This window comes from Perca fluviatilis, chromosome 3 (assembly GCF_010015445.1).
Source record: "Perca fluviatilis chromosome 3, GENO_Pfluv_1.0, whole genome shotgun sequence".
In the NCBI taxonomy this organism is placed as follows: domain Eukaryota; kingdom Metazoa; phylum Chordata; class Actinopteri; order Perciformes; family Percidae; genus Perca; species Perca fluviatilis.
Genome location: NC_053114.1, coordinates 17,784,931 through 17,806,424, shown reverse-complemented (window position 1 = coordinate 17,806,424; position 21,494 = coordinate 17,784,931). Strand labels below are relative to the sequence as shown.

Sequence of the window (21,494 nt, the reverse complement as noted above, 5' to 3'; positions counted from 1 at the left end):
GCACACAGAAAGAAGGACAAACAGAAATTAGTACATTCCCTCAGTTGAGGTGCCACAAAACTTTTTTTTTTACTTATTTAAAACTTATATCTTTAAAAGACTACCTGATATCTTAAAGAAGGTAGAATGAGTGCAATGAGGGTATATCGAGATACTGATTTTCTACATGGAAGAATATCTGTCTGCAAAATATTATTATCATATACATTGTGTGTTACTATGTAAGTGTACCATAACCCCCAATGTCATCATCATCATCTTATGTGAACATATTGCACAACCAAAATGACCACTGCCACAACTACAGAAAGACACAGGCTGGAATTTGCTTTTTAATATCTTCTATTCGTATGAATAATAATTTTCCTAATAGCTTTCTTATACTTTCTATACTAAAATTCTTTCTCTACCAACATTACTGCCAGATGGAAAATACAGTGCTTGTTCCTTCCGGCCCAGATAACAGCTGAACTGTTGATTGACTAGAGACATAGTGGATGTGCAGTCCTGGACTTTATAGAGCAGACAACCGCTTTTGTTCCCCTGGCCAACAAACACACGCTAATTAAAATGCCGCCAGCCACATGTCATTGTCTAACCCTCAGCCCCCTCCTCTCCTCTCTTCTCTTTGTTCCCGTTTCTCTTTTCTAAACACCCATTTATCTCTTTTTTCATCCCATCTTTCATTCCTCCATCTCGCCCTCCCTCCGTCATCTCTGGCCTGTCTACAGGGGACTCGGTGTACTTCCCTGAGGAGAGGGCTGACCACATCAGAGCCTCGCTCCTCTGGACACAGTTAGGCGCTCAGCTGTCTCATCATCCTGAATGAGCTTTGCTGGGTTAACAACAGACGGGGAACTAAAGCAGAGACATATTGAGCTAGAATGAGCTGCAGTGTCGTCTATGGGACAAAAGGGTCCAATATTTCTTTGTCGTTTTGCTCTCAGTGCTTTTTTCTCTCTCTCTCTCTCCATGTGTCCTCCCTGAACAAAGGCCTTGACGGCTGGACTCAATTTCCTTCCCACTGAAACGTCCCAAGGCAAGAGCTAGAGAGGACTAGGTCACCTGTGTGTTCATGTGTCTGTGGGGCTGCATACAAATCCATTGTGTGTGTTGAATACCTTCACAGACTCTAGTATCTGTGTTGAGGGCATAGCCTCTTGGACATTCACACTGGAAGCTGCCAAAGGTGTTGATGCACTGTCCTCCCTGGCACAAGCCTGGCAGCTCCTGGCATTCATTGATGTCTGCCAGAGAGAGAAAGGAAACACTCAGTGGGTGGGTGTGCGTTATCTGTGTTAAGTGTCCGTGATTGTGCACGGGAGCAACCTGACACGCATGATAGCGTGTTGCTGTCTGACCTTCCAAGATGACAGTGATGGGGTTTGGTCTGAAGCCTTCTCCTCCAGGACACAGTGTCTTGTACTCAGCTGTAACACAACACCAAATCACATTAAAGAGAAACAATGACACGACGCACAAACCACAATCAAGGTTGTTTTATTTCAGGATTTGACAGTAACGGTTGGCTGATGGTGAAACATTGAGCTAAGACACATGTCCAAATGGTCAGTGTGCCTTAAATAGATGTTTCTGGTATTGAACTCGTTTCCCGTCACTCTATGTTGTGCTTTTTCTGATCAGCCATCTCAGATCTCAGAGTTATCCACAGAGCCCAGTGGGCCGGACATGACTGCAGCGGGCAAAAAGAAAATGGTTTTGTTCTTGTCATAGAAGCAAGCATTTCCTCAAGCTAAATAAGGATGAGTCATTCCCTGTAATGTTTTGAACCATCTGTTGGTAATTTCAAGTCAGTTGCACAATGCTGTGTCATCCTTACCAGCAAGAAAAATTACAGCAAACACACACTCATTGCATGACAAGAGCTGGCAGAATGTAGCCTGTATGTTGGCAGAGCAGCTAACTCACACTTTATCGGTCCTAATTTATATTTTGGTGCATTTACATATTGGTGCTTTGGTTATGATTTTTTAAATTACTGCTAGTTGAAATAGTAAGAGACACCATTAAAGGTGGAGTCTGTTATTCTGGAGAAATGTTTTTTATATTTGAACTCAACACCCAAACAAATACACCCCTCCCGTCAGAGCTCCTTCAGAACGTTAGCATGTGCCAGATTTACCATCCCTCTTTCTCCCACTGCCTTTCTCTTTATTTATCCCTGTCCTGTGCACAAGCATGAACAGAATAGTGTTGTGTGGCTCTGTCCGAGCCACTTTGTTTGTTTCTGAACTACAGAGCCAGGGCTGTGTATGAACACCGGATTTTTATTTAGTGCGCACACAGAATGGACAGCTTGGACCACAAGGAGATATGCGCTGGATTTGACAAAAAGTGTATTGGATTAGAATCGCAGACTCCAATTTTGAACCAGACTTCAGGGCAACAGGTGTCAATTAACTGATTGATTGATTGATTGATTGATTTACTCTGCCCCATGGTACAAACAGCTAATAGAACCTTCAAATCTTTACTTATACTGTGACGGAGCAGTGTTGTGAGTAAGAGATTGAAACTTTAAGACAACTCAGCTACATAAACTGAAAACCGTTGGTTTAAAGGCAAGAAAATACACAACAAAGTAGCAGCAATTTTGTCATTCATTAAACATTTGTATTGGTTCTCTGCAACTTATTATCTGCAACTGACTCTTTCAGGAATAACAACTAAATAGTTAATTTATAGGCCCATGTATCAGGAGTTCTGTGGTTAAGTTGGATTGGTGAATACAACTTCATAAATGTTGCTCCATCTCCATCCACTTGGCTAACTTGAGGAGGTTTTTATTACCTCCGCTAAGGAGGTCGTGTTTTCGGTCCGGTTTGCCTGTTGGTTAGTTGGTTTGTCGCACAGCAGGATTATGGAAAAACTACTGGCCTGATTTTCATGAAACTTTATGGAAGGGTGTAGCATTGGCCAAAGAAGGACCCATAACATTTTGAAACAGATCTGACTCATGGGGCAGATACACACATTTTTTCACTTTGGTTAACATTGCAAGATAGGGCAAATGTGCTGCATTCATGGTGTCGGTATAAACGGAAAAATTTGTTCCCGATTGGGAAAATTCACACTGCATTAACATTGTGAGATAGGGCAAGACTCAGTGGAAGTCTGCACTCTCTGAGTGCCCTTCTTGTTAAAATTAAAGTAATGATAATATTAAAATGCAACTTCTCCCAACTCCATCTCTGTTACTTATCACTTAACACTAAGCAAATCCGATGCACAGCTGCAAAAAGTTGACCAGATGCTATGGTGAGCTAACTATACGTATTGACACCTTCAATGCATAGCACTAAATTTACTATGTGTGTTGACTATACCATATATTTAGAATATCCCTTAGCTATAGAACTTGCTGCCAGGATGTGTGATATGTCACCTCTGTATGTCTCTGGCTAGTGCTCACAAACCTTGCAATTGAAGTGAAACATAAAAATATACATGCATATTGCATGCAAAGTCTAAAATTTGTTCGATCGACTCACTTGAGTTGACAAAGGGGCATGATTCACAAGGATTTCCCCAGCCCTGGCCCTTGGAGCAGCAGCAGGATGCCTTGGAAACACCAACTCCGATCTCATTGGAGCAGTCCAAACTCTCTGATGCATCTCCTCGGGAACGAACATCGAGGAAGCAGCTTCCAGAGCGAGTGTCTGTACACACACACACACACGCACACACACACACACACACACACACACACACACACACACACACACACACACACACACACACACACACACACACACACACACACAGGTTTTAAGGTATAGAGGTGTCTTGCCTTTGCTTATTAGTTCTATGATTAGAATTAGTTCTATGATTAGCTAAGATCAAACACCAACAATATGTAGTGAGAACATGTCTCACCTACACAGCCCACCCGAGTGGGGTTGAGTTCAAAGTCTGCAGGGCAGTTACAGTGGTAGCTTCCAGGGATGTTAACACACACTCCATTAATACAGATGGTTGGGTCTGCACATTCATTGATATCTGACAAAGAAAGACAAAGTAACAATCTATAAAGGTTCTTCACAATTCCACAAAAATGTTTTTTCTTTCCATTTTTTGTCAATAAGTCATTATTTGGCACAACAGCAAGGAAGGAGCAGGGACTTTCCACTCTCAGGGGAGATGAGAGCTGTTCACTGCTGTTGCTCCATTTCTTTTATACTATTTCAAATCTCCTCGGCTCATTGGTGCATAAACAGAGCATCACTGGAGCAGGCAGCTGGACTGGTGTGTTGACTAGTCTTACCTGTGCAGTTGCCTCCACTCCTGTCCAGTTCATAACCAATGTTACATTCACATCTAAAAAGTCCTGGGATGTTCCGGCAGCGTCCATTGACACAGATGTCAGCAAAGGTACATTCGTCTATGTCTGTAAAAGAGACACAGAGAGAGAATGATAAAGAAAAGGGAGAGAGAGAGAGAGAGAGAGAGAGAGAGAGAGAGAGAGAGAGAGAGAGAGAGAGAGAGAGAGAGAGAGGCCCAGCTGTGAGGGATTAGTGGATCATGGGATCATGGTGGAAAATTGGCAGCCAGCAATAGGAAGTGAAGGCCGCTCACCTCTGTTAAAGAATGACAGTTCTGGGGCAAAAAAATGCCCAGACATATCCAGACAGATACACACATACACAATCAGAGCAGCAGCCAAGGTTATGAAATTGTGCTCTTCCACATCATTAGACTCTGCACAAGTCATTACTGTCCAGCCCTGCCTGAGTGGAGGCAGGGAGGACTGGACAGGATGTTTGACACATCAGCACAATGAGGTCAGTCTGCTCATTCAATTGAATCCAGCAATGTCTTATCACAGGAGGCATGAATCACACTTGTCTGCTACCAGTCATAAATGTGCTCATATGTCAACTCGACAGTAGCTTAGTTAGGGATTCAAGCAAGATCCCTCCTCAGTTATTTAAGTTTACATGCAATCACAATGATATTTTATTATACTTATGTAAATGCTACATCCCAAATAAAATATCCATAAAAAGGTCTACTGTCTATGGGATACATAAAAAAGGCAAACCTGGATGGCATGTAAGCATATCATCAAGGTTATGAATCCATATGTGCATGTAGCTTTGTCTCAAACAAGAACTTGAAAAGAAATAAAAGACCATTGTACACATATAACTTCAGTCAGTGGGATGTCGGTAGTTAGCCTAAGATTCAGACTATATGGCCTTTTGTTACCCCTCCATATGTCCATAGGTCTGTACAGAGTCTATACAGTCTTCATTAACAACTTATATTTGCAATTTGCAATTGGCGAGCAATCTCCTCTTGGACCAAATTTGAAAAGAGAACAAGACAAGATCTATTGTTGTCAGTCTCACAACTTAATGTTCTCACAACTAAATCCACTTAGATGCTGAGCATATGTCCAAAATACTATCTCGTGAGTTCCATTTGAAGGCAGCGTCTGTTTGGATCGGTTGTTTCTCCAAACGGGAAAACAACAACAACCATTCTCCAGACCTTTTTGAATCACTCAACATAATGTAGGATGCAGGCACTAATTCAGAGGTCTGGAACCAAGATAACCAGGAATAGCAGTGTTGTATTGTCTTACCCTCACAGGCCTTGCCCTCAGGAGTGGGGATGAAGCCCATGTCACATTCACAGCGGAAGCCTCCTGGCAGGTTCAGACAGTGGCCACTCTCACACAGGTTGCCGTTCTCTGCACACTCATCGTGGTCTGTAGTGGTGATCACACACACACACACACACACACACACACACACACACACACACACACACACACACACACACACACACACACACACATACACACAGTCCGTAAACACATAATTAATTTGTGTATCTTTTCAAAAGCAAACAATGTGGTGTTGTATGTGTGACCTGAGCAGTAGAATCCATCTCCAGAGAATCCATCCTTGCATGCACAGCGATATGAGCCCATGGTGTTGAGACAGTCAGCGTTGTTGCTGCACATGTGTGTACCATTGGAGCACTCGTCAAGGTCTGAAACACAAAAAAGTCCACTTACATGTATGCACGGGGAAACTACTTCATCCAAATGTTGTTGAAAGGATAAGGCTAGTGCTATTTCATATTTTTTCTTATTGTTGATAAAACCCTCTTTTTTTTCTTTCTTCTTTACCATGTCTGTGGCACTAAGCAACAAACATTACTCAGACTGGGGTAAATAGTGCATTTGTTGGGAGCTGTTAAAAGTATTAACAGCACCAAGAGCCTGTATGTGGTACTATACATTGTAATGCAGCACAAAGGAATACTGTACGCTACTCTATACTAGACTTTGGCTACACAGGCAATACTTGTTAACATCACCTCATTGTTGGTTTTGGTAATTTCAGACTAACTTTAAGCAACACTTTTTTTGACATGCCTGAGAGAAACATTTTATTCTTGTGTTTGGATGTTGAATCACTGACATTTCTTTATCAACAATATTTTCTCACCTCAGCTTTCTTGCATATTGACAAAATGTTAGAAGAAATGTCAGAAATTTCTGTTCCTTCTATTAGATTATATATAATATATTTCAATAGACTCATTGAGTGGCAGAATTTACCTGTGCATTTGAGGCCATCGCCAATCCATCCTGGAGCACAGTTGCATTTGAAGCCGCCAGCTGTGTTGGTGCAGGTAGCGTGTCTGTCACAGTTATGGGCTCCGATCTCACACTCATTGACATCTGACAAAGAGGAAACAAACAAGAAGCCATGTAAAGAGAAATAGACACTGCTGTGATGGTCTGATGATTCCGGTCTGCATTCTCATTTCAGTGGGGTTCTTGGCATTGTGGAGTGAGCTGATGCTTGGTTTGAATCACATAAAGACAGCAGCAGGAGACGACAGGAATAAGTCTTTCTGGGTCACTGTCTTCATCCATGTATTTCAGAGCAGAAGGCACTGAGACATTCTCATGATCACCGATACTAATAGCCTTCCTGCAGAGGTTTAATGAGCAGACCCAGTCGCTGGATTTTCATTGTGCAAGTGTGTCCAGAGAGCTATAAAAAAAAGGCCAAGAAGGAGAACGATATCCTAATGCTAAGGCCTTGTTCTGTCTGCTCTTTCTGAACTAGTATTTCTGAGGTTATTTTAGGCAAAGATTTCTCTCTTCACCCACAGACCCACAGACACTGTGCCTCCTTTTGTAACAGCCCTCTTTTAATACTCATGTTTGGTTTTCTCACCACCCTAGATGTCAAGTTTGGAAATGTAATCTTACCCAAATATAATTTCTATAAAAATGTGATGTGGTAATGTGCCAACTCTACAAAAATAAACATTCCTTCACGGCAAAACCATTATAATTATATCTAAACTCTGCCAATGGATGAAATATTGAGGTACTTAGTAGATAATGTGGTTATAAAAATACCTCTCTAACCTATTGTATGTGGTCCTGGATTCTAATAGACGAACAACAATTAATGGGAACAATTCAATTGCCTATTATTAAAATCTGCCCTGCCCATAAAACGGTTTACATCCTGCAGGGTGTAACCAATAAGGATCTCAGCTGGCGGTGAAAAGATACTGTGGATGTGGCTCTGCAGCATTTGTTCCTCAGGCAGTTATGACATGATCCACTACAGTGCATGGCACAATGGAAAAAGCCTGTATGGTGCTACGACAATGAGGACTGCTAATATGAGCCAAAACAACCCTGTGAAACACTGACCAACACAATACCTGGCCCTGAGCCTAACGATCGAGTGTTACAGCTTTGATACAGGGATTATGCAAGTGTGTGTGTGCATGTGTCCCTCCCTGTACATCAAGGGAAGCCATGCTATGAACTCAATCAAGATGTTAGGATTTATCAGCCAATGAGACACACTTCTCTCTGTGTGTCTGTCTTTGTGAGGGTAGTAATTCAAAACACTGTCAATTAGAGATTAGTGCTGCTGGGTTTACAGTCTTCCTGAGGAGAGGGTACAGTATATTTACACCACATATGATGACAGGGTTAATATAAGGGCTGGGAGCAAACAAATCTCCCTGGATTACAGACGGAATAAAGATAATTTCCCCCAAGGCTTTGATGACAGAGAGAGCACAACAAACAGAACACACGTTCTCATGTGGAAATGCAAACAGGGGTTGTTGCATGCGAGAAGCGTGACAGCGGTCACACCTGGTGTCAAAGAAGAGGCTTGATTTAACTAGGGCTAATGTTTGATAAATGAAGGTCAAAAAAGGATTAAAAAGGGATAGCAAAGAATTAAACATCTGGCTACCTGGCTGTCTAGCTATCTCCTAGTTTGTATGCCTGCCTGATTGCCTGTCTGTTTGCCTTTCTGTTTATCTGTCTGCCTGTTTGTCTGTCTCACTAGATGTCTAAATGCCTGCTAGTATGGCTGCCTTCCTGGCAATTTGGCCATGAAGGAAGTTACATACTACAAAAGAAAAAGAAAAAAAGGAGAAAATCTAAGTACCTGTCGATCTAAGCCATATTTAAGGAGACATATGCTCATTTTCAGGTTCATACTTGTATTTTGTGTTTCTACTAGAACATGTTTACATGCTTTAATGTTCAAAAACATATTCTTTTTCTCATACTGTCTGTCTGACTATACCTGTATTCATCCTCTGTCTAGTAAATATTTAAATGTAGTGGAACAGTAGCACAAGTAAAAATCTGCCATTAAGTCAGTAACTGACTTAGTAATGTCAGTTACAAATCAACATCTATCTTAAGTTTGCTAAAGCAAAAGGTACTGGTCATATTAGACCAAGCAGACTATATGTGGCCATAAGTGTCAATAACAGGATAATGGTAAATAACACAATTTAGTGTAACAATAGCATTAGTAGATATGAGTCATTAACTTACCAAGCTGACCCAGTACAGTTAACACAGCGCTAACTTTAGATTCTAAAGTTTGCTAACATTAGCTAACATTAGCCACCATAAGCTACTGGTCATACCATACCAAGTAAGACTGGAAAAGTAAAACCCCTGAGTGTTTTGAGTTGACTCAAGGTGTGTTTTTATTGCTTTTTAATTTAACTTTTCATTTTTTGAAGGGAGATTGTGGTATTTCTTGTTTATAAAGTTACATAGTCTTGATTTAATGGCTCAAATTGTTTGACAGTGTTATCACTTAGCTAATAGATGATAAAGTCAACACGCTTAAGCTTTTCACCCTGAACCTCTCTTTAAAGCTAAGACTCGTAAACTCCCCCAGTACATCTCCACCCAGTCCTAACTTTCCAATACACACGCAAAGGCACAAAAGTGCTCAAGTGTACATAGAAATAATCCCACCCTGCCCACTGAGTCCTCAGCGTTGTCGAATAAAAAGAGAAATAACTCTTGTGGGAGCTTCATCAACAGCTGGATCAGATCTGGGCTCGAAAGCACCACTTACTCATTAACACTCACACACGCAAGAAGATTCAGTCCACACATACCAACGTGGTCACATAAGGCATTTCGACAATGACGACCGATTTCTTATGCATTTTTCGTCTAAATATATTGGAAGGGGATCCAATCCAAAAAGAGTAGCAGGTTTTGTTCAATTGTCTATAACAAGACATCATGCCTGCCTGAGAGGAATTAGTGTCTTGATTCCTTGTTATTGGGATTAGAATGAGTGAGTGAGTGAGTGAGTGAGTGAGTGAGTGAGTGAGTGAGTGAGTGAGTGAGTGAGTGAGTGAGTGAGTGAGTGAGTGAGTGAGTGAGTGAGTGAGTGAATGAGTGAGTGAGAGAGAGAGTGAGTTTGAATCATACTTCAGACAGACCTGCTTAGTTGCATCTGAAGGAAGACATGCTGCTCTTGACTGTGTGCCTAACTCATTTCGATCACCGGGACAAGGCCAGATAAGATCACTAACCAAACTCTCAACTAACCTTCAATTCCAAACTTTAAAGTGGTCATATAAATCAGACTTAACTTTGGCTACACAAGAAGTGATACTAAACTAGCAAAAGGGCTCTACTGGCCGGATGGACTTCGTATTTATGTATTCTGGAGTCCTTTCAGGTGATTACGTGCCACAGAACTCTTCCAACCATCACGTAATGTTTAACTGACGTTAATGAAAGGAATAAACAAAAGTGCAATGTGATGCATACATCTGACAAGAAGATAGTGATCTCACTGCTCCTGCTGCTGTTGCTGCTAGTGCATGTGAGTGTGTGTTAACGTCTGCGTGTTTGGGAGCGTGGCTCTCGTCAGGTCAGACAGGAGCTCTTGAATGAGGGTGAGTAATGTTAGAGCTGCTTCTGGTTAGCCAGACATTCTCCTTGCATCCTCTCATTTCTCACCTCTCTCTTCGACGTGCTTTCACTCCTGTAGCACACACACACACACACACATGCACACACACACACACACACACACGCACACACACACACACGCACACGCACACCTCCACCACCACCACCACTTATCAGCCCTCTACTGACTCACCATCCTTTCACCTCCATCCACGTTCTACCACTGACAGGATGTTTTTTTGTGGGTAGGAATGTTTGTTTTGCTCACCTGTGCAGCCTGTGGTTCCCTTGCGGACAGAGTATCCCAGGTCACAGTGACAAATGAAGGACCCCTTTGTGTTCTCACAGTTCCCACTCAGACAGATGTTTGGATTCAGCTCACACTCATCCACATCTTGACAGGGAGATAAATGAAGAGTGGAACAGAGAAAGAGAAAGAATGTTAATTTGATAAACACAACTACAATAAAGGAAAAGTTCATGACGATGAATAAAACTGAATTAGCTTTTGTTGGTTCGGCCTGCCAAACAGGTTTTGATGAGCTGTGATATACTGTATGTACATGAGTCACAAAATAATTACATCATGAACTATATTAAGGCTTTTAAATGTATTTACTTTTCATAAATACAGCAATAAGAGTGTGTGTTTGTGCAGACCTATTTAAAAGTCCCTACATCATTGATGGCAGGTTTTAGTTTTTTCTCTCAGTGGAACCAGACGTCTAAATGTCACGCATTCCTCCCTGCTCAACCAAACTAACACAATGTTCACTGTCTTGTAAATCAACAACAACATTACACTCACACACAGACTCATAGATCTGAGTCATTAAGTCTTATTCTCATGACTCATATCTTGGGTAACCTTTAAGATGCCTAATTAAATTGTTTCAGTAAATCTCTGAGAACCCCCTGGATTTAATAAGCACATAACTGCAGAAGAAAGACATTTTGGGCATAGAATGTGCATCCATTACCCAGGCAGGTCTTCATATCTTCAGATGACATGAAACCGTCAAAGCACAGACACTGGTACGTCCCTGGGGTGTTGGTACACTGGCCTCCATCACAGATGTCTGGGCTCTCTTCACACTCATCAATATCTGAAGATTGAAGAAAGAGAGGCAAATCAAAAATGAAATGGGAGCAGACAAAGTGTAGAGGACATGAAAAACTGTTCTTAAAACTAGTACTCCAAACTTGAATGTTGAAGTATTTTTTACTCTTCAGTTTCTTAAAAGAACACATCAAGATTACAACATAAAACGATGCTACTTCAGGGGCATATTTGTCTTTCCTAAATAGGGCAGAATACAGGACAATACAAGTATATTTACTTTGTCACTCATACGCCAGGAAGGTCAATTCAGGACACAGCTTGTGCAATAAAGTGGACATCATGCTGAGCAATGGTTAAGTAATTTTCAGCTCTTCTTTTGCACAAACTATGCTGAAATATAATATAAAAAAATATATATATATATATATATATTTTTTTTTTTTTTTCTATATATAGAAATTAAAGGAATACGAGTCACAAGAGTAAGTCTATGAACAACACAGGAAACCTACTGTCATGGTCAAAAAAGAAATTCCCTCTTTTTCTTTGCCAACCAACGTATGCTTTCTCTGAACATGTGCCAGTGAAATCACAGCAGTGGCTCTCCATAAACTAGATTTCCTGATTTTCTGCTTTGTACCTGCTCTTAAATCAGGTCTCTCTAAACACAACCTTTAAATTACTTCTGTACTACCACGTGCAAGTAAAACCTATCATTGAAAGTTTTCTTTAGTTACCACATCTTGACAAATGGGGCAAAAGTACATTTAAAATGTAAGAAGTGCCAACTGTATAACAGACGCAGGATAAGAGATGAACTATGACAGATACAAAGCTTCTTACCAGTGCAGCTTCTCAGATCAGGCATCAGGGCATATCCAAGGTGGCAGCTGCACTCATAGCTACCCTCTGAGTTGGTGCAGAAAGTCTGACAGCCACCATTCTCAATGGTGCACTCATCAATGTCTGACAGGCAGAAAAACAAAGACACATACCGGTGACATTCAATCTTCAGATTGCCACAATGAAAACAAAAGGAACATCTTTGAGAGGAAATAGTAACTAATATATTTAATACACACCAACACACTCCAGTCTGTCCTCTGTAGATTTGTATCCCGTGTCGCAGGAACACTGGTAGCGGCCGATCATATTGACACATTGGCCGTTCCTGCACAGCCTGTCACTCAAGTCACATTCATTGATATCTGTGAGGGAACAAAGCAATTATCCAATTCTTACACATAATTTATATTTTTTTTAAATCAATAAGGATAACCTACATGTTTAAAAGGTACAAGCAACATGTTTTCATGATGGTTTAAATCCTTAAACATGAAATTAAAACATTAATCACTTGCCCTTCAAAGTGCCATTGAGCAAACACCTATGGGTGTCACTACCAATTATTTTCATTATCAATTAATCTGATGGTTATCTGGTGATGTGAAAAAACTGCCCATCACAAATTCACAAAACCCAAAGTGACATGTTCAAATTCCTTGTTTTGTCTAACAAACGGTCCAAAGACTAGAAAAAACAGCAACTGTTCACATTTGAGACATTTTTAGCATTTTTTTTATGATTAATTGATTATCAGAAGTTACCTTTTAAGTTTCTGTCGATTGACAAATTCTTAATTGTTTCAGCTTTAAACCCACACTTATTTGCAACATTAGAGCTCTTACAGTGCAGACCACTACAGTAATCAGTGTTCAAGTAAAAATTGTGACGGATGTTTAATGATGGATTCAGGAATCTGACATCATTAAGCCCACTGTATCACACCTATCTGTACGAAATTTGATATATAACCAAAGTTTATTATCGTTATCATCATTTTAGCACTTCAACTTGTTACTTCACCAGAGATAATGAAGACCATTGTCTCAGAAGGGATGAGATGGGCAGTTTTCAGTAATGCTTTCATTGTTTTTATTACTTTGGGTGGTAATAAAGAAAATAAATTAGCGTGAAGGGCAGTAGTTGAGCATTAGGTCTGGATTAAAACCTTCATATACTGCATGAGGTCATCAGAATGACACCCAGTGAATGATGCATAATCAGCTAAACGCTGTCAACTGAACATGGGAGTTATGAAACTATAGAAAGCACTGGAAAAGTCAGGCGCTTCTCTTCTTCTTGTAGAAAGAGTGTGCTGTCGCTACCTCTCCAGTCAACTAGGTGCTCAAGGAACCAAAATGTGGAAAAAAAACATTAACTGACTCACTGGAACAGTCTACTTGTTATTAAGCCAACATGTCTCCATTGGGGCTTTTTACATTAAAGGTAAAAAGAAAACTGCTTATATACAGTATACAACAAGATGGCTGAATCTTTGTCAATTATCCAATGAGAGCCAGACAAATAAAAGGCCAGCCTCTAAAGGAAGAAAGTTTCAGAATAAAAGTACAAAACAAAATGTTACATTAACAGTAAAAGCTGTACCAACATACAGTCAAATCGATTAGGATAGAATATAGAACCTGAATAAATATTTAACAGCACAAAAGAAAATAAAAGCTCTCTTTTGCTACTGAACTATAGAAACTCTTTAATACTGTGGGATTTTCTCTCATCTTCACCATGTTGAGATCCAAAGACCTTTCTTAGTGCACTGCACACATCAACATACATGCAGACACACACACACACACACACACACACACACACACACACACACACACACACACACACACACACACACACACACACACACACACACTGGTCTAGAGTTCATATCAGCCCATCTATCAGAGAATATATACCCAACACATACACAGACCTGACAACACTCCCACCCCACACAGAGCCCCAGTGAGGCCACACACATGGAGGCAGAAACAGAGTGCAATCCAAAGCTCACTTGCCATTCAAACTGTCTGCTCTGTGACATAATTTGGACTAACTGATGTTCTTATCATCCTTTTAGTCTTTCCTTCATCCCTCAGGAAAATAGAATAGAAGCTGCATTCTGCCACACAGATTTCTCAAAGGAAGGAAAAAAGCAAGAAGGTGAAAAAAAAGGTTCGGAGAGGCAGAGCTTGCTCGAGTCTCCTTTCTGATGACCTCACCACTCACCTAGACAGGCCGACCCATCGGGCGCGATCTCGTGTCCCTCGGGGCACACACACTGGAAACTGCCCTCTGTGTTTACACAATCACCTCCACGGCACAGCAGAGGGTTCCTCTCACACTCATCGATGTCTGTGGAAGAACACACACAGTACGCACACAGACACAAGTAGAGATATTAAGTGTTGGAGTTCAGTCTCTGCAAATATTTGTTTTGCCTGTCATCAATTTCCAATGAAGCCCACCGGATTGATAAATACATTTTTATTCAACTTTGACCTGCAAAATAGTGAGCGTCCAATTTAAAAGAGATTGTGGGACTGACATTCAGGAACTTGTTGTTTGTATTCTTGTTTGGTGCATAAAACTGCATGGTGAAAGAATACATGCAGCCAGCAGCTTCATGGCTGGCAGTGATGTTAAAGAACAAAGGTTGACAAACAAAAATTGTTGAATCATTTTTTACTTGTCAGTTATTTTTTTAATCTGCTAGCCCAGTCACTACCAACAGCTTATGACTGTGACCCTGCCCACATTATTTCCTGTCCCTAATGTTTTGTTGTTTTTGCCACAGGGGACGAGTAGATTTTGTCATGCCAATTTTGGTCTAATGGCAGCTTTGGGCCAACAAAAGTACTGAGACTCTCCATTTTGTGTGTACGATTTCTCCCAAGTATTTAATCAAACAACGTCAAAGACAGACTAGAACAGAAATAGAGCAAGTATTTTCACAGATGGCAGAACATTAGGACTTGTAGCTGCATATAAAAATCATTTTGCTGGGCAGCTGAGTGTGTTCCTCACATGCATTTCAAGTATGTCATAAAGAACAATTATCTTTAAGACTTTATGGAGCAGTTTTGTGAAGTGATTGGGCTGCACAGACTAGACCCCTTTCAACACCCCACAGGGGTTTGAATAAAGTCAGTTTAATTTTCCTTCTCTCTCACACTCTCTCACACACACACACACACACACACACACACACACACACACACACACACACACACACACACACACACACACACACACACACAGTATATATATATATATATATAAATGCACACAGCCTGCAAATTTCAGATTACATCAGCTGCCTAAACAGTGAGTTCCAGGTCTGGCATGTTAGCCTATATGCCTCATCCAGAGTTTATGGCACAAGAGTGAGTGTGGAGCAGATGGCTGGGTTGTGATTAGGACTGGGGTTGTGTGGCAGGTCTTCCCTATACTTGAAGCCCTTTGTAGGTTGGCTACTCGCTCTGTTCTTGGATGCTGCCACTTCAACAGGGTGTGTGACAGAGTTATTACGGAGATCAAGTTTCTCACTCATGTCCTCACAGACTAAATTATTTCATATGGAAGAGTGCTGTCTCCGCATGTAACTGCACCAAACCATCTCAAGCTGAAGAGGTGATTTAATGTGTTTTTAGTGTCTGCAAGTGTTGGTGTGTGAGAATTCGTCACTCACCCATGCAGTTTTTCATCATCATGAAGCCACTCTCATAACCTTCGAAGCACTCGCATTCAAAATCTCCGGCTGTGTTGATACACCTGCCCTGTCCACACAGGTCCGGAGAGATGTGGCATTCGTCGATGTCTACAGGACAGGAATGCAACAAAACTTAGCAAGGTAGACATTCTCTTTAAAACAGCACTAACATTTATGCATGCACAGAAAACCAGTAAGAGAGCTCCCTGTATCTCTAATGAATATAAAGAGATGCAAATTAAAGAAACATGATAAAAACATTAGCCTTTTGTAGAGAGAACTCAGTAACAAAGGGATTTAACACAGAAGTGAGGCACTGATAAGATCCGTAATAAAAAGCAAAGAAGCTATAGTACAAAATGTAAATATAAGGCAAACAACGCAGAAAAGCACAGAAAATTTTACTACATGAAAGAAAGGCTATAAAATAGGATCAAGAGGTAAAGTTGAGGATGATTTAGGCAGTCATATCTCTTCAAGCTGATTCTTCCAAAATCTAAAGATAAAGGTCTGATCCCTTTTAAATTTAATCCACATTTTGAAACACTTAACACAAAGGCTTTGGGCTGGGATCTCACTCGTATGGGGTAAAAGGTCCCAGATATAATTTACTTACTAAGAGCCTATAAATTATTTCAGAATAAAGCCATGCACTGGCATTTAAACCTAAAATGATGTGTGCACATTTCAACAAAGGCAGTAATGTAGCTAACCAGACTACAGGGACCAGCCCCAACAAGTCCAAAGCAGCCAGACTCCCATTAGATTGAATGAGCTGAATGTAGGCAATGGCTTTACACCACTTTACTGTAATTAGTGTTGGCAGAGGGATTCAGAAAGGGGGACTAATGAAGAATGACTAGACTTGTAAAGAAGAGACAATGGTGCTGAGATGTTAAGCATACATTCCAGCCAAAAAAATAGCAGTTACATGAATGTCAGCTCTGAGATTATTGCCAACATGTGAACATGAGTGTCGTCATTTAAGTCAACACTGTGCAGTTGATGAACTGTTATGTGTAGTATTTACCAGTAAGCAACTAATGATTTTATTAATGATCAATTCAGCGTTCAAATATATTTCAATTAATCAATTAGTTGTTTAGTCTATAAAATGTGGTAAAATAGTAAATTATGCCCTTCACAATGTTTAAGAGTCATAGGTGGCGAAATTGCCCAAAACCCAAAGATATTAAATGTACAATGATGAAAAAAAAAATCACATTTGAGAAGCTGGAACCAGCAGATGTTTGACATTTTTGATAAATTACTTAAAAGACGAATCAATTATCAAATTACTGTTGATGAATTTCTTTGTAGACTAAATGAACTAAATTAGTGGGCGAATTGCTTCAGTACTACTCACCAGTGCAATTCCTCTCATCAGAGTCCAGAGCATAGCCGTTATCACAGCGACAACGGAAGCTGCCGATGGTGTTTCTACACCTTCCATTTGAGCACAGGGTGTTTATCATCCTGCATTCATTTATATCTAAGGTATGAAACAGAGGGATAAAGACAGATGAGAAACCATTTATGTAACAACCCATACATCCTATGCAGTCTATGGCTATGTACAGTACCTTTGAGGAAAGGTCTGCCGTTGATGAAGTCACCCCTATGCGAGAAGCCTGGGCCACGAGGACAGAGCTGGGCATATTCTGGAGTGCCCTTCTCCGGACATTCGTCACATTCAGGGCCCCAGGCTACACCCACTGAGCAGCAGCAGGCATCCACACGCTGTTTCCCTGAGATGGGAGCCCCACAGCGCTCATCCTCATGGGTGAGGTAACACTGCTCCATACGCAGGTCTGAAAGTCACACATACATTACATGCATTTGATATAAGAATACCAAGTGGTATCAATTATACATTTAACACAGCACATTTAGACAGTAAGGTGACTTCAATACCACTACATATGGAAACACATATAGATAGTACCCACCAATGCACGTCCTGCCGCTGACATCAACAGTCATTCCTGGAGGGCACTGGCAGAAAAAGGAGCCCGGTGTGTTGACGCACTTGCCATTGATACACACTCCGGGAAACACTTGACACTCATCCACATCTGACAGTCAACAAAGAATATAGAGCAACATCAACAACTGGTCCAGTGTTTCACTTGAATGAACTGCAAGCGGATTTCTGGGTCTACATGGCATCAAAGCAGACCTTACCTTCACAGACATTTCCTTTGATTCTAGCAAAGCCTTTACCGCAGATTGGATCTGAAAAAAGGAGGGCACACAATATAATGTCAGTCAATGCAGTTACATGGTTTACGAAAATGTGCAAAATGGTGCATATTGATCATCTCACCTTTTTCACATTTTGCACATGGGCTGTTCCAGGCTTCTCCCAGTGTGGCACAGCAGTGGGACTTCAGCGTAGCCCCGTTGATGTTGACCTCACAACGATTATTTACTATCTTCAGCCAGCAGGTGCTTTTAGTAGTCTCTGTTTTAAATGAAACAAACCTTTCAGTTACTCTACATTCAGTTCTATAGAATTAAATAGAATGTGTGTCAACATGCACTGGTTTGGCACTCACACATTATACATGGACATATGTCAATATATGTTATTTGATGCCAAAAATCTGTATTTAACTAGTAAATCTTACATTTAATTTATCATTATAGCTGTTCTAAAATAAAAGACAGTGCTGACTGGCTTACTGGTGGTCAACTTGTCCGTGTTCCAGTTTTTGGTTATATGTCATGGGAACAGTGCTGGCACAGCATTTGACCCAGATGGTCTCACATTGTTTAATGTAGTTATTCACTGAGCTGCTGCAATTTAAATTAAACTTGAGGCTAGACAGCTTTTTTGTATTAATAAAAAGTGGGAAAAATGCTTCTTTTTTTTAAAGCATACTGAACTATTTTTAATACTTGATACTTTTAAATAACAGTAGGTTTGAATAAATCAAGTGTGGGTTTCTTTCATATATATTTTTTTTATTATTTTTATGTTAAATAAAAAACATTTTGTCAATAAACACAATGCTCACTTACCTATACACTCAAGCCCAGTGCTATCCAGCGAACTGCCGATGGAACACAAACAGACAAAGGACCCTTGGCTGTTCCTACAATCTCCATTAACACAGGGGCTAGACTGACACTCATCCACATCTGTGGGAGACAAAAACGAACAACAGATTAGATTTTTCTCCCGTTGGTCATTTCTTATCAATCTAAAAATAGCAGACATAGTACATGCTTTGATGAAGTGACATTGCACTGTACAACAGAATCAATCTGAGTGAATGAATGAGTCTCTGACCCTCGCAGACGTCCGTCTCAGGATCAAACAGATATCCTTTGGGACACTGACAGGTGAAACTGCCTGGTGTGTTTCTGCACAGACCGTTTTCACACAGGAGCCTGTTCATCAGACACTCATCAATATCTGAGGAGAAACAGATACAGAGAGAGACATGATGACTTTCCTCACACTGGCTGTATACATATATACTTTGAATTAGAGATGCACCAATAGACCGGCCGTTGACCGGAATTGGCTGGTTTTCACGTGCTCGGTCACGACCAGTGACCGGCAGGTCACTCTGACATATGTCGATTTCATGCCGGTCCATGCTACAATTAACTGACAACATAAGTTATTCGAGTTACAGTTCTCAAGGACGCACGCACACACGGACGCGACAGCACGGTCTCTTTTTCCTTTCGCTCAACTTTTCCGCCGTGTGTCGCGCGTACCCGCTCGCACATGTAGGGAACCTCGTGAATTAACCTGCAACATGTCAGCTGTTTGGAAATTCTTCAGCGTGTGTGCAGAAGATAACAAGTTTGTAATATGCAACATCTGCAAGGAAAAAGTAGGGCGTAGAGGGATGACACCAAAAAACCAAAATCAAATTTGTTGGATATTGGATGTAAAAAGAAGGAAATGGTTCTAACATTGCACTTTAGATGTGTGTGAATTTCCCAAACCAGGAGTAATTTCTATAGTTCTATTTTATAGTGATCCATTATCTGTTAAAAAAAAAATGTCTATGTTCTGTGCAAAATGTTCTATTAAAGAAAAGATAGAAAATAAATATTTATGTGTGCTGTTAAGTGGTTAGAAAAAATGAAATCGGAATCGGCTAAAATTGGTATCGACTGGCATAACTCAAAGAAAATCGGAAATCGGAATTGGCCTATAAAGTTGTAATCGGTGCATCTCTACTTTGAATATATCATTTTCAAAGTGGACAAGGCCAATAAAGAGCAGTTAACCTACCGACACAGTTTTTGCCCGTCAGGTCTATCTCAAAGCCTTCATTGCAGGTGCATTTGTATGTCCTCATCATATTCTCACACACCCCATTCTGGCAGATGTCAGGGACGAGGGCGCACTCGTTAATATCTGCGAAGGAAAATAATAACCTGTTAACCGTCACAGTAGGAAAAAAACCTAAGTAATAACTGCATTTAATTTCTGCTTGGTTTCTACAAGCTCCCTGTTTTTTTCTATATCAATGAAACACACACAACGAGCTTGCGTTTCTTACCTCTTGCATCGCCGCTTATGCCAAGGCCACTGGGGCACAGAGCCTGGAACTCAGCTGCAACATCACACACAGACAGCTCAGTTTGGTTGATAAAAAGCAGAAATAAGAGCGTTGGAGAAAATATCACATTTGCCAAAATCCAAGAAATCTCAAAGCAGAACATTTAATACCATATCATTATCAATTTCCACACTTTGTCATTTAGCCTAGATGCATATAAGCATTTCCTTAATGTGGTACAGCTCTGGCGTCTTTGATATATGACCTTTAATTGGCAAGACTAACGAGAAGTGACTGGATGGTGTGTGTGTGTGTGTGTGTGTGTGTGTGTGTGTGTGTGTGTGTGTGTGTGTGTGCGTGTGCGTGTGCGTGTGAGTGTGTGTGTGTGTGCGTGCATGGAGGCTGTTAAATGTGCTTAGCTGTGACTTCATCACCGCTATTAAGTCATTTATGAAATCCAACCTGGTATGTCAAAGAAAACATAAGAATTTAATCAGCTCATCCTGACTTTCACCATGGATGTATTAGACTTTGACAGGTGTGTTTTGAATTAAACACAAACTGTGTGTGTCTGTGTGTCAGGCGGAAGGAGGTGCTTTCATATTTGTAAAGGGTGGAGTTATTTGAATATCCGTACCAGAGCTTTGTGGTGGGCAGGGTCGGCAGGGCTCTCCGTAGGCGAACTCTGTGCTGGCACAGCAGCACTCCGACTTGGTCACAGCTCCAAATAAAGGCCTAACACACTGCCCTCGCTTGTACCCGCCATAACACGAACTGCGCATATGTGTATCTGTTTCGGACAATACAAAACAAGAGTGTGAAACAGAGATGGAGCAAAAGATCTGGAAAGAGGCTAGAGACAGAGCAAAGGAGAGAGAAAGGGAGCTGAGCATCCACAGCTCCAAAAAGCAACAACACTGGCAAAACAAACGGTTGTTCTCTCTTCATAATATCCAGGGATTTGAGGCATTCTCCTGCGCTGATATCATCCTGACGAAAAACGTACCCAGACCGAACAACAGCATTTCAACACTTTCCACACAATGCACAAAGAAACGTCATTTGGGAGTATATAGG

General features: G+C 40.8%; 1 protein-coding gene across 2 annotated transcripts in view; it reads right to left on the bottom strand.

The window, feature by feature from the left end:
- The window catches only part of fbn1 (fibrillin 1), a 61,259-nt gene that overhangs the window by 17,072 nt on the left and 22,693 nt on the right, over window positions 1–21,494 (bottom strand). The window contains exons 18-41 of one of the 2 annotated variants that reach the window (XM_039794856.1): window positions 21,055–21,207; window positions 20,418–20,471; window positions 20,147–20,272; window positions 19,184–19,309; window positions 18,913–19,032; window positions 18,215–18,352; window positions 18,073–18,123; window positions 17,838–17,963; window positions 17,472–17,699; window positions 17,255–17,380; window positions 15,868–15,996; window positions 14,406–14,531; window positions 12,407–12,532; window positions 12,168–12,290; window positions 11,242–11,367; window positions 10,530–10,655; window positions 6,596–6,718; window positions 5,899–6,021; window positions 5,609–5,734; window positions 4,286–4,408; window positions 3,898–4,020; window positions 3,513–3,680; window positions 1,362–1,430; window positions 1,122–1,247 (exon numbers count right to left, since the gene is read on the bottom strand). In XM_039794856.1, the coding sequence (XP_039650790.1) occupies window positions 1,122–1,247; window positions 1,362–1,430; window positions 3,513–3,680; window positions 3,898–4,020; window positions 4,286–4,408; window positions 5,609–5,734; window positions 5,899–6,021; window positions 6,596–6,718; window positions 10,530–10,655; window positions 11,242–11,367; window positions 12,168–12,290; window positions 12,407–12,532; window positions 14,406–14,531; window positions 15,868–15,996; window positions 17,255–17,380; window positions 17,472–17,699; window positions 17,838–17,963; window positions 18,073–18,123; window positions 18,215–18,352; window positions 18,913–19,032; window positions 19,184–19,309; window positions 20,147–20,272; window positions 20,418–20,471; window positions 21,055–21,207 (2,985 nt within the window). The remainder of the gene's footprint in view (window positions 1–1,121; window positions 1,248–1,361; window positions 1,431–3,512; window positions 3,681–3,897; window positions 4,021–4,285; window positions 4,409–5,608; window positions 5,735–5,898; window positions 6,022–6,595; window positions 6,719–10,529; window positions 10,656–11,241; window positions 11,368–12,167; window positions 12,291–12,406; window positions 12,533–14,405; window positions 14,532–15,867; window positions 15,997–17,254; window positions 17,381–17,471; window positions 17,700–17,837; window positions 17,964–18,072; window positions 18,124–18,214; window positions 18,353–18,912; window positions 19,033–19,183; window positions 19,310–20,146; window positions 20,273–20,417; window positions 20,472–21,054; window positions 21,208–21,494) is intronic. The other variant, XM_039794857.1, reaches the window with a different exon arrangement.